At 31.5% G+C, this 14,724-nt stretch overlaps 1 protein-coding gene across 1 annotated transcript in view; it reads left to right on the top strand.

The window, feature by feature from the left end:
- LOC105452425 (FMRFamide receptor-like) overlaps nt 1-7,062 on the top strand; it is a 19,406-nt gene extending 12,344 nt beyond the window's left edge. The window contains exon 2 of the mRNA XM_011693498.1: nt 6,171-7,062. Coding sequence (XP_011691800.1) covers nt 6,171-6,382 — 212 coding nt within the window. The 3' untranslated portion in view covers nt 6,383-7,062. The remainder of the gene's footprint in view (nt 1-6,170) is intronic.
- The last annotated feature ends 7,662 nt before the right edge of the window (nt 7,063-14,724 follow it).

Raw genomic sequence — 14,724 nt, 5'->3', positions numbered from 1 at the left:
ATATATATATATATATATATATAAAACTAATTTTAAACACAAAATTAAAAACGAATATTTTTAAATAAAAGCAAATACTTTTAAAAAATTTAAAATCAAAAATGTTACTGTACTGTACTGTAATGTTTAATGTTACTGTATCAAAAATTTAATACTCAAGACCTGTGTCGCTGAAAGCATTACATTAATTGTTAATAAATATCTGAAACATGTGTAACTAAAATCATAAAATTACAGTCCTTGTTGTATTATTTTATTTACTTAAAAATAAAGACAAAAATATTTTTCAAGTATATTAAACATACACATAGTAGACTTAAGCGGTAAAAGCATTAAAATATGTGTTATTACTAAAAATTTATTTGTTGTCAATATTTGTAAAAATTAACATTAATTTTATTCATTTTACTTAAAATCTCTTTAAAACTCTAAAAACTTTAATTCCATAAAAAAATATATTTATTAATTATCTTTTGTAATTTAGTCCGTACAATTCAATCGCTTTTACAACGCAACTTCAATTTAAATTAAATTATTTTCAATCAAAATTTTGTTATTTTATTTTGAAAAAAAAAATTGCAGATTATAATCAAAGCGCATATATACAAAAGGAATGATGACATAGTTCTTAAAGCCCACGCACTCACATGTATGAAATGATATAAATTCTCCTCTTTGTACAGCCACACTCAATTACATTTTATACCAACTATTATCTAAACTATTTCCCATCAACCTCATATGCATATCGCTAAACTTCAATGAAACATTTTGAATATCAAATATTATTCTCAAAATTTATGATTTAATAATAACTATCATAAAAGTGGTGCTCTAACTTTTACAACCACGCGCAATTTCAAAAGACTTTAAAAGCATCTAATTTAATATTTAATTATAGAAATGTTTTAATATCATATACGATATTATGACGAGAAAAAGATTAAACTAACAAACGATTCACATTTTTTTCAAAAGCAAATTCTTTTTTTACTAAAAGAAAGGGATCTATTGAGTTTTTAAAAAGACATATGGGTTGTCTGTAATATATTTTATAGCATAGTATTTTATAGAATAGTATTTATAACCTATAATCCTAAAAATCATGTTTCAGAAAGGATTTGATATCGTTAAGTTTTTCAAAAACGCCCATATGGGTAGCCTATTGCGAAATTTAAAGTGTTCAATATTGTATATTTAATATATTGTATATTTAAAACACTTCACAGATACTTTTTTAATGTTTTTTTTTTCATCTTTTCGTATGTTTTTTCTAATCATTTGAATTGCTTCTATATAGAAATATTTCTTATTATTACAGTTTTTTAATTGTAAATTGCAAAATATTTTCTAATTAAAATATTTCGTGAAAATTTATCGATAAATGTACACAGGACTAATAGGAAATGAATCAGAAAAGCTCCACTACTGAGGTTTGCATTTTTCGCACATTTATATTGTCTTGAAGATTTTATAGAAATTTTAGTGAAAAGACGGAAAATTCAAAGCAAAATGTGCGAAGGTATAATACGGCAACATCTAACAAACAGCTTTGCGAACCCAGCTATAATGAGGCACAAACGCGTCGGACTTTACGCTCGACATTTCGCATTCGCACGGTTGTCGAGACATCGGAATTGGATCTTGAAACATATAGGCGAACCAGACGCGCTGAGACGAAAACGAGAGAACGAAGGAGGGAATGAGCAATTTATCTTTCCAATTCGGTTGATCGGAATCAGAAGAGGGTCTGTCTGATCACAAGAAGAGTGCCCTGATAGATTTAACGCGATGAAGATCGCGTACAGAACTATTACTAAGGATTCTGTTCGTGGTCTTTGTTCTTGCCATTCTACTTGCGCTGATTGAGGATCATTCGAAACGCGCTTGTGCCGGAGTCTCACGAATCCCATTGAAGGGGGAGAAGATCTCATGCCCGTTGTCTTTCTCTCTATATAGGGGCAAGAACAATCGTATGAAATTGTAAGAACGTCAGAACTTGACGAAGACGAAGAGCACGCTATGGAATATCGTGACAGTTCTCGGGAAGTGGCACGCAATCCCGTTAACAACTTATGGAGCTAATTACATAAAATATGGGATCGTTGCCGCTTTTTCATTTTATTGCAGCTGATTTTATTAAAACATTTTTCTCTAGTACATTTGAATTGATAAATTCAACGATACGACAAACTCAACGAAAGCTACGCAATATTATTTTCTGGAAAATGTCGTACAATCTCATTAAGATGTTACGGAATAACCTGATTATATAAGATATGATTCTACTGCTGTTTAATAGCTCAATATTAGCTGACTTTTTATTAAATTATTCTCCTCTGACGCATTTCAATGGAAAAATTGAGTTCTACGGAAAATCATAAGGCAAACGGTTTTAACAAAAGCGAGATATCTAATATACATATCCTAACGTAAGAGCATAAGGTGAAAACACATTTTATAAAATGAATAGGAAAAGTATAAAGTACAAACGTATTTTATAATTAATTAAGCCCTAATAATAATTTTTATGCAATTAAATATCTCAAAATATTCGCTTGTAATCTTTCGTCGTAGCTATTTTTCAGAATCACATACCTACATGATTTGTGCATGTATCGCTAAAATGCGTATAGAATATCCAGCTTAACCGCGCAATGGAAGTAATCCATAAAGGTAAATGTTTGCTTTTACAAATCGCAAATGTGATGATCATCTCACGTTTCTACTCTTTTTTTACAAGATAAATAAGAAGAGCAAATGCCAAGTAAAACGTTACAAATCCTTATCTCGCTTGCATCGTGTTTAAAGACCGTGTTACGTTTATGGTTTAAATATCATCGTCAAACTGCAATAAGAGATTTCAAATATACTTGGCTATTTCGGTATAAAAGGCTACCATGAGATTTCGCAAACAAAGGTGTATCTATATTGGCAAGTACTCGAAGAGAATATCCACCCCCCCCCCTCTGTCCTATTTTCTTCTATTTTCACACTTCTGAAAACAACGGCAATGTTACCGACTCTTGCTACGAGAATCCTCTGGGGTATTTATTTAACGTTCGATACTCAGATGCACCGTACTTATCACGCGGCACCAAAATGGAACGGTCAGGACAATGACAAAGGATACAGCTAGGTATCGCAAGTGAGGTCTTATTTGACGTGCACTCGCATTAAACTTGCTTCTATTATTCGTATTCCCCTGTGGTTCTCGTTATACTGCAATAACAAGGGCTTTTTGTAAAGTAAACACTGATGTTGCGTCGAATCGTGTGTATAATGTGGAATAGCAAATACGGTTAGATTGTGGCATCATAATCATAAAATTAAACGTAGCACGAAAGAAACGAGCGAAAAATACATTGTTTTATTATAAATCATAATTTTTATAATCCTAAAAATATTTCTTTTACATATTATACCACTTTTATAATATGATGATTCAATGATTTGAATCATCATATTATGTCGAATCGAAAAATTTATCCCTGTAGAATGATGTAATAAAAACATCATTTCTTATAATGTAATATTTAATATTGTATTAAAAAATCATATATATAGATATACGTACATTTACTACGCTACATATCATTTTTAAGACGTGCACATATATATGTTTATGAAATGTGTAGGATGTAAATCCAAGGTAAAATTTCACATAAAAACCCGCACCAGTAATCTCATATCGAACACGGTACTTTGGCGTCCACCCTACCGAAGTACGGTATCGCAAAAGTTCCCTATTATTTCCTCCGACAACCGTAAAAGGGCACGTTAAACGTCGCGTAAAACGTGGGATCTGAGAAAACGGCGCACAATTCGCGCTGGGATTGTTTGCAGTTTGCGGTCGCGCGTTGAAATACACGCGGGTTAGCCGCGACGGAAGGGCAATTTACACAAACTTCATCGTCGGTCGTAGCGCGTCGAAAGGGATCGAAAAGGAACATATGTATTTGCATTCTTGCCGTGCAGCACGGCGGAAGTTGCCAATAGATTTTTTCGCTTAGCGAGACAAATGGTCGATTTGTCGAGCAACGTTATGTATAGAACGGCCATTGTGTTCCGGTGCACAAAAGCCAAACGGTATTACGTGGTACATGAATGACTTCGGCGTTGTTGTAAAAATTACACTGCATCTACATTAGCGCGTATTGATCTGATAGCCGATAAGGCTGATTTATTTTACGAACGTAAAATGTACTGACACATGTGTGGTGTGAAAAGAAAAATTTTTCACACAATTATTCTTTAGCTCTAAAGTGAATACTTTTTTTCTTTCTATTAGATTATTGTAGAAATAAAATTAGATAAATTTTCTCCGTGCAAATTATGCAAACTTTAAAAATAGATAAAATAACTTATTTCTCAAATTTTATAATAAATATGTATAATTTATATGTATAATATGCAAACACGGAATAATTAAAGAATAGACTTAAAAACGTGTTTAAAATACAACTGTAGGCACTATTCCAGAATTAACAAATTAAAGATTATTACTGTCGCAATTAAATAAATTTATTAACTCTATAGAAATAACGAGGAGGGAAAAAACTAGATTATCTCCGCTTAAAGTAAATGCGATCTCTCCCTCCCTCCCCCCCCCCCTCCTCTCTCTCGCATAATTTTAATATATTTGCATGTTAAAATGCAAAAATTCGAATATTTACAATGCATATTAATTATCCAGGGAAAAAATTAATAGATTAGATAAAACGTATACAAATGCTCTTATAAAAAGCGTATTATTTTCAGCTAAAATCCGATTAAATATTATCAATAATCAGAGAAGAGAACTTTTCCACGATACAAAGTTATAATAACTCTGTTGTCGAAATCAATTATTACTTTCAGCTTATATGATAAAAAACGATCAGTTTTAATATCAAATCAATTAAATACCGATATTTAAAAGTGACAATCACATTTATTACAATACACACTTGATAATAAAGTAAATCATATTTTAAGTCAAGCTGCTAAAATCGCCGTCGGAATTCAGAGATCAAGATTTAACAAGTACTTGTACAAGTACATATTCATGACATTTTTAAATATATCATTCGTAATAAAATATATTATGTACATAATGAACACATATAGATTATAAAAACTCGCGTTGCGCGTATAAAGTTACGTGAAATGTTAGAGCCAAAAAAAAATCACCTGATTAAAATACTAAACTCAATGAAATATTGCGAAATACTTAGCGATTTATGAAGTGGCAGTACTGTTATTTAACAGAAGTTATGCGATGTGTCCGAAACTTATATATATTTTATCGTTCCGGCGGAAGAATTCGAGATGGCATGTAGAGACTTCCGTTCAATCTCGGAAGCGTGTCGAGAATGTGTCTACCAAAGTGCATGCTTTCTCGTGTATGAAGTGTTATAAAATACGTCGTTTTATTTACGACATTCCTATATGTCAGATGTCACTCGTCGTACGAAAAGTCCGTATCTGGTCATCCGTACGAAAATCGAAGCGCTATAGCTCCGATTGTTTTCGGCTCACGCCCTGAATTATTCGATAAAAAAGGGGGAGTAATCCGAGTGATCTCTTTAAAATTAGAAGATACAGATAGAAGGCGGAAAAAAATGAGAATGTGTTGACATACTAAAAAAAGAAATACATTTCTGCAAACCTTCACGTAGAAGATTGTAGAAAGGATTTTAGTAAAACCCGGATAAACTTGCACACTCACATTTCTGATCCTTTCGAAATTTAATGCATATAGACATGTAGCTAAAAAGAAGAGAAATCCCCAGGAGATTCAGGACTTTAACCTAATCCACTTTCGATTGTTTTCAGTATACAGATATTTCTTTTTTGACAAAGAGAAAGATTTTCTCAAGAATTCTCAACTCCCTGATTTACACCTATAACTCGCGACTCTATATAATATAAAGCTGAAAGGAAAATTTAGTTGGCTAGTCGATAAACGGCAGATCATTAAAAGAGCGTCTTAATTTCCAGGTCGCTAAAGATCCTTTCAGAATTTTTCCTTTCTTTATCAACAAGAAACTTACGTACCAAATTCCAGGAGCAAACTTCTCAAAAATTTATTCAAGAGTTCAAAGAGTTGATGGAAAAGTTCCCGAAGCTAAATCATTCTCGGCAATTTTGAACTTTTACTAATCAAGTTTGTTTCTTTTCCTCGACAGGCGACGTGATAGACATTCTGACACTTATAAACTCGGCCATCAACTTCATCCTGTACTGCGCCATGAGCCGACAATTCCGAAAGACCTTCAATCAGCTGTTCTGCAACCGATGGCGATTAATCGGCAGGTGGATGGCAGTGCCGCATCAGCCGATGGATAACAACGGACACACCGGGACCAATCACACGGTGACCCAGGTCACCCAGGTCTAGCGAAGAAATCGACGGACCTTTTGCTATCCGGTGTAAAGAGCTCACTGATTAGCTTCCTTTTAGACACGTGCATCACAAGTCCGGGAGAATAGAAAGGGGATATTTCCTCCGTGATTCTCCGTCCGCCAACGTGGCGGTAAGCAAAGAGAAGTGAAATTTATTTGCTCGCTACTGCCACCGGTCTTAATTGCATCGTCGTTGCGAACTTTACAACGCCCGGGGCGTCTTCAAGCGCCGGCTTCGCCGTCCCCGGACATACGACACACCAGATGTGTAACAAATATTTGTTTAAGTTAGCTGGCGAGTCGTTATGTTTTTTCAACATGTTCCTTTACAATTTTGCTTCAGTGTTACTTAGTTACATTGCAGCGCGTCTGACTGCCGTCAAATCGACGATACGCACAATTATACTTAAAAGCAAATGTTGTGATAGTTACGCGAAAAAGCTTACGAGCTCTGTCAGATTATTGTCAATAACTTTGTAATGTCAAGTACTTAAGATATCTTTATTTAAAAAATGGCAGTAATAGTAGTTTTAAGGGTCCATTCTACCTTGCGACCCGAAAAAGAAGACGATCTTTGGGAATTTTTGCGGGAAAAGTGATCAAAGTCATATACTTTATTGTTTTTACATCTTATTTGTTGTAATTTTCTCTTTAATTTGTAATTTTTTGTACAAATTAGGCTTCTTTACTGGGACTTTGCATAGACTTATAAAAGAAGCCTTTCCGACTTGAACATGGTGCCATGGTGGAAGTACTGCAGGTCGCATCAGTCATCTAAAACAGTCACGTAAAAACCAACGATTTTCCTGTTCAAAAAGAATGTCTCTATGGAATTGACTACGATAATTGATCTTGCATGAAAATTAATAAAATGGCGGCCATTTGAAAAAAAAGTTCGATTTTTTGCCTTAAATTTTGCTCTTATTTTTGCGATAAGAAAAAAAGTATTATTGATATTGATATAATCATAGTCTAATTCTATAGAGATATTCTTTTTGAACAGGAAAATCGTTGGTTTAACTATTTCAGATGACTAATGCAACCTACAGTACTTCTTCCATGACGCCATGTTCAAGTCGGAAAAGCTTTTTCACCGGAACTTTGCATAGACTTATAGCAAATTGACTTTAAAACATTACAAATTAAAGAGAAAAGCACAAATAAAATGTAAAAACAATGAAGTGTGATTTTGATCACACATTTTTTTTCTTTTTCGAGCCACAAGGTAGAATGGACCCTTAAATTTATTACGTGAATAGTGATCATTATTTATAGTTTCTTATACAGAGACTCATTAGAAATTTTTAATTATAGCAAAACGTGCCAAAATTAAAAAATTGTACATTATTTCGCAACAAGAGTTTCCTCATAATATTATTTTCAAATTTACGTTAAATAATCATAAAATAGAAAATTATCTCTTAATTCGCATTCTTACGATAAAGAAATATATTTATCAAAAAATTTCTTTATTATTATACTTCCAATTTTTATTAACTCTTTTTTGCGCTCCAATATCCATTTGTGCTGTGAAAATAATCAGTCTATATATATTATATTTTTGTTCATTCTGACATTTACTCATATATTCCCACATTCTTTGATTGGTTATTTGATAGGAATTCATATTAATAATTCATATTAATAATAATATTGATCCTATGTGCTAACAATTTACATCATAATCAATATTAACAGTAATTAAAATTATTATGCTTTGCCAATTGAATTGTTAACAGCACGGCCTAATTGAAATATAAGAAGTGCGCCTATTAAACTGACAAGTTTAAATTGCGCAAAATTTGCAGACAAAGATCATTACGATGCAACGCGCGAGCTGCATTATGCAGCATAATTTTCTACGGGAAATAGAACATAACTAACTTAACTGCGTCGTAAACAGTTAACCAAAGGCGTCATGCTTCTTCAGAAAATGCAGCAGTAGCAAAACGTTTAAATAGTTTAGATTCTCTCAATATAGATGTAGTGGCGCAACATGATGACATTCGAATGCCAACTTTCGAGTTGTCTATTTTATTGCTAGAGATTAAAAAAATTTTTTTCTTAAAAATTAAAATAAGATCTCAAAAAGTATCAATATTTTTGTAATAATTGAAAACATGCTTTTCATTCATTTATCTCGGCTCTCGTTTGTAATATATTTTTCTTTCTTTGCAAAAATGTGTTTTAATTATTGTAAAATATTGTTTCTCAAAATAATATTTTTAATAGATTTCATATAAAGGCATTACGTAATATTTCCTTTAATTTAAAAAGAAAATTATATTGTCTATTATATTTACATATATTTAATATTCTATTTATGAAGTATCTGCAACTACAAATGTTGTATATTTATTAGCTAGGAAGTCCATAGACACAAAATGATAAATAATAAATATAAATAATAAATTAGTTTTTCATGCAAATCGACATAAAGGATTAAGAGCAAAAAGTAGAATAATTGAATACTTCTAATTACACATGAATTAATGCAAAAGTTGACATACTGTTTTTACCCATTCGCGGACCAGATAAACGACTTTATCATGGAATTATTCGAAAGCTGCGCTGTGAAAACGAGCGCAGTGATTAACATAATTAACAATGCAATGCGAGATGTAGAATTTACGTTGTCCAAAGGACAGTCTTGCTTTGCGATTCACATTTATGCAGTTGAATATTAAAAAAAAAATTTCCTCGATGCAACTTCTTCTTCTTCTTTCGCTCAAGTTAAATGCAAATTACATTCACAATTTGCATTTTACCCTTAAAAGGTAACAAAAAACCAAACTATTTCACTCTGAAATGCTATTTGCACCTTTTTTAAAACTTTTGGCGAAAAACTTTTGGCAAGAGACCTTATTATAATTAAAATATTAATTTTCCAGTCACAATCGCAACATGGTCGGTACAACAATGGTTTTTATTAATAATTAGTATTTGAATTACTATTATTGTAAATTTTACTCGGAAACAACAAACCTGTTCCATACAACTTTATTATGCTTTTTTGCAATTTGCTAATATTATAGTATTTTCTACAAATTCCGTAAATATGTTCCAAAATATGTTGCAATTTATTTTTATATATAAATGTTAAAATGTTATATTTAACAGATTTCTTATAAAGCCACCTTAATTTTTTGGCCTTTTTATTCAAGATTTTAATGACGTTAAAAACGCAACACGGAAAATATCACTTGTTTTCATGTCTCTTTCTTTTGAAAGCGCTCTTTCGAAATGATTTTGCATCTGAAAACGTTTCATGCATATTTCAATTAAAAACTCTTGCCGGACAATAAATTAAACTATTTGATCACATTTCTTGTAAACTTTAATTTTTTGGCCCTTTCATTCGAGACTTTAATGACGTTAAAAACGCAATCACAGAAAATATCGCTCGTTTTCATGTTTCCTTTTTTTTGAAAGCGCTCTTTCAAAATGATTTTGCGTCTGGAAACATTTCACATTTCGATTAAAAACTCTTGCCGGATGACAATAACAAATCGGACTATTTGATCACATTTTGCAAAGCGAAGCTTTTAAATCTCAGCGCGTTATTAAAATTCGAAATATCAAACGTCCGTTCGGAGAACAAGTATGAAAAAACGTGGCATCCGTTCTTGATTTCAGAAGCGCGCGGCATACGGGCAATAATCGAATTGTCGCGTTTTCAATCTCGCGCTTGCGTTTATTGCACGTTCAACGCGCTCGATACCCTTATCGATCGCGCGAGAGACCGCAAAAGGGAGACGGATTACGAAATAAAAATCCGAGGATTGCGTCACCGCAATAAATTAGAGCTTCCTTAAATCACTCCGTCTGTCCGATAAAGCACTCTTAGACCAAATCGCAGCAATTACTGAGCGACGCGGGGAATTGTCACGATTAATCGCTACCTTCCATTTGTGGCAAAACTTTATCGTCTTGTATAAAATCGCTGTGTAAGTCGCACGAACGCATAAAGTTTCCCAGCGGAGTTGAATTTTTATTTGCATCCGCCCACAAGCGGGTTCGATAAATTGTCGCGAGTAATTGCGGATTCTATCTCTATGGACCTTTCCCATCTCTCCAACGTTAATTTTTTATACTGCATTTGTTTAAGATTAGCAGTAGAGTTAAGAGAGACATCAGATTAGTTGCGCAAATATTCATATACTTTTATTTTCAGTTTCACAATTATTTTAATAATGCCTTAGCACTTATTCCATTATGATGTGTTTTCTAATTATATAATTTTTTCACACGTATATTTATTGATATTCGTAAAAATATATAAATTACATAATTTATTTTTTATTTCTACTAGATTTTTAGATCTCTGTAATGTATTTTGTAATAGATAGAAAGAAAGAAAGAATTTATTTATATAATAATAAATTTAATCAAGTGTTTTTAATTAACAGAATATACATATCTAGATATTGAAGCGCAAACATTTCAATACTTGTTTATTTTTAAAATTTATTAAATTATCAATCTGTTGTCATAAATCTGGAAAAAATAGAAAATATATTTTTTAAGATTGTGAAGAGATAGTTTTATATACGATAAATTGTGATAAAGATATAAAACTTAAGATCAAATCATGAAAATTAATAATTTTAGACGTTTTAAGCAAAATTATGTACAATTTTTTAATTTCTTTCAACTCACAAGCTAATTAATCATTTAAAATACGAGTAATTTTTTCATTTCAATAAAAAAAACCTACTTGAATTAAGAAATGATCTATTATATTTAGCGAAATGGCTGGAGCAAATCTTCTTATGAGATAAGTAATGTCCTCGTTTAGTCGAAATGAGTTATACGATAAGTATGATATCAAGCTTCCCTCTTCACGTTGGCATGATAGAACAGAAACATTATCCCTATACGCAATCTTGTGCTATTAGACGACTTTAGGCGCTGCAAGTAATGTTTTCCTTCCGTGATAGAGATTCATCAAAGAAACAGCAAATATGCTTGTTATACAAACAAAAAAGATCAATGCTGATATCGTCCTACGATGAATGTGTTACGTGTTGTTTGTAGCGGATAGCAAAACGTTCGTTGATTCCTTTGCGAAAGGAGTCGATAGAAACTGATAATATAATTAATAAAGATTGCAGTTTGTCGATCGATACGTTAAGTGATCTTCGTATCTGAAATGCGTTATAAACTATACTACTTTTGGAAAAATCTATAAATACGTTACATTTGTTTAAAGAAACATGTTTTGTACTAAGAAAGTGACGTTAGGTTGGAAGCCAATTACGAGGATCAATTGGGAGATTCGTGTTTCTCGAAGCCTTTTGACAACGTTAACAAAGGCAAGCGCTTCCTTCCCACTTTGAAAGACGTCGTTGATCTCCCAATACTTCGTTTCGCGTTACTCAAAAGCGAAACTATACCGTATATATATATATATACATATATATAAGGTATATATAAATACAAAACGTGGAATTTCGAGGAAAATGCGGGACAAAGTAGAATAAATAAGTGAGGATGACAAAGGACTGACATTGTGAAAAATATTCATGTGAGTCTTTCTATTTTAAGGTAAGGCATGATAAAATATTTGTTAAAGTCTCCTGTCAAACTGTCCAACCTAACATCATAAATATTTATTAAACTTGAAAATGTACGTTCGAGTTTTTTATTATCATAATTTTAATATTTTGCTTGATATAAGCTACGCACATACATATAATTTAATCCTTTTGTTCCTTTATGGAACGTAATAATATCGATTTTATAATTTTATTTCATTAATTATTTCATTAAATTGCGTCGTGTGATTGTCAATATTATAATAATGAGTCATGTATCTCGCTGTAAGATTAATATAAATTGTAGAAGCGCTATTTTCATTGCGTCATATAATAGTTGTCTTTACTCAACATGCCAATTTCTATGTTATATAAAGATAACAATGTGGAAATAATTATTAATCCATTAATTATAAATTATATGTAAGATTATAAACATAAGCATTTTGAAAATGACCTGGAAAGACTTGGAAAGTACGACTAAAGGCTGTGTGAGGTACTACGCATTCGCGAGATTGAGGATTACCAATTTAGAATTGAACCAATCAGAACGAAACGGATATAAAAAAATTGAACTTATCTAACTGGTCGAATTCTAATCTTCGGTACACAATTCTCAGTCTTCAAATGCGTAATCAGATACGGGCTTAATCAAGGATCTAACATCTCGCCGATATTCTTATACTTGTGCAACGACCATATGAGTAATGAATTGAAAAAAACTCATTAATTTTTAATATCCCCTGTAAAATTATAACATATCGAATTTTCAATAAAATAATATTGTTTGCAGGCGATATTACTTCCTTCACATCAATCACATTGAAACATATTGATTACAAATGATAGAAGGCAACAAGCAACGATAAAATTGCTCCAAAGGAATTCTTTCGTTACTTTTTATATTGTATAATCTCTTCACGTTTGACACAAGTGGACCAAGTGGACACTATACACATTATTACGCGTAAAGTTTCTGTTATCTCTCAATACGTTCAAATAATTTTAAACACGGGCAAATATCGCTTTTATCGATTATTTGTTTCCGATTGAGCTTACGAATGACGTTTAATTTTCGCGTGACCTGGTCATTTAAACAACACCGTTGTTTTTATCGACCGTAATATTTAACTAATGCGACGAAGTAAATTATATCGGGGCACGTGTCGCGATGTTTCGTAATTTAAACTCATGCTGCTGCAACAGCTGATGTGTGCCAGAGCGCACCGTAGACAAAACTATTATCCAGCTATTAACGATTCAGCACATACAAATATTCAAATGCACTTTAAAGCTTTGCAGCTTGAACATTGAATTTTAGATGTGTCCGCTCTTATTTCATTAAAAAATTCTTTGACCAAGTTAAAGTTCCCGAAGGAAGATTAATCTAATTGAACTGTCTTTCCCCGCAGCATTTTAACGCTTAATCTCCGGATATCGTTTTAGTCAATCCACAAATTAAAAATCTATTAAAATTATCTGCTTGATATTGCGTAAAAAAGATAAAAAGTTCTATCTATTTTATATCTGAAGTTTAATTCGCAAAAATTGTTTAAACAAAAGTTTAAACAAAAGTTTTTACTTACAGGAAAGAAAGTTGTTACTTAGTCAAAATTTATATTAAAATAAAATAAACATGAAACTAATAAAAGAATTTGTATGAATCTATAGGAAAAAATATAAAGAGCCTTGTATATGCAAGTAATAACATTATATGTTTATCAAAAAATCGAGCATGAATAATCGATCTTTATGTTGTTACAAATTAATATTGCATATCGAGAATGTTTTTTTTATAAACAGTCGTGGTGCCATTTAATCATTTATTTCTTTCGTTTCTTTTTTTATTTAAACTTCCGACAGATTAAAACTCTGAATCAGTATCTTTAAATCAAAAGTCACAGGTCCCGTAATTACTTCGTCGCAACTTGTTCCTTAAATATGCATTTAAACCAAAAAGAGTTGAAACTGATTTCACGGAGTTTAACAGTGTTTAATTAGAAACTTTATACTTGAAAGTGGCTTGGGAGTAATTAAAAGTCTTAACGAATGCTTGATACCGGAAACGCAATTTGGATTAGCTACATCTCGATCCAGCTTCCGAACAAACCATATCTCGAAACAGCTGTGCAAACTGTAATTATCTCATATCCTCTCGTATAGGGGAACAATATCAAGGTAAAATTACATATACCACAACAGCAAATTCGCATTACGTGCATTACGTAGTGTCATTAAAATAAATGAGTTTTTATATTAAAAGTTACCTGTACATTACTATAGAAAACACTTTATAGAACATAAGTGCAAAAGATTTATTAAAGCCTTAAAAAGCCCTTAAAAAAATCTTTTGCTTGTTTATCAACTCGCTATCGCACTAGAATTCTAAAAATTCTAGCATTATTCATATTATATTTAAAATTTAAGCCTGCTATTATAAAATAAATGTTATATGTTTATTTTATTTCAATATAAATTTTGGCTAAGTAATAACTTTCTTTCCTGTAAGTAAAAGTTTAGAAAATTTTTGCAAATTAAACTTCAGAGATGAAATAGATAGAACTTTTTATTCTTTTTTATGCAATATCAAGCAGATAATTTTAATAGATTTTTAATTTGTGGATTAACTAAAACGATATTGATAAAACACCGTACAAACAATTAACCATTGATATTTTATATGTAATTTGTATGCAAGAGAATATAGAGGTACACAATTTACTTAGTTTGTTTGAACAAAGTATTGCAATAATGTCCAATTTTCCAAAATATCATGCTTTTTGAATTTATAACTCGCATA

Source organism: Wasmannia auropunctata, unplaced genomic scaffold, assembly GCF_000956235.1.
Source record: "Wasmannia auropunctata unplaced genomic scaffold, wasmannia.A_1.0 LD336032.1, whole genome shotgun sequence".
Taxonomy (NCBI): Eukaryota; Metazoa; Arthropoda; class Insecta; order Hymenoptera; family Formicidae; genus Wasmannia; species Wasmannia auropunctata.
Note: the sequence above shows the minus strand (reverse complement) of the source record. Positions and strands in the feature narration are given on the sequence as shown.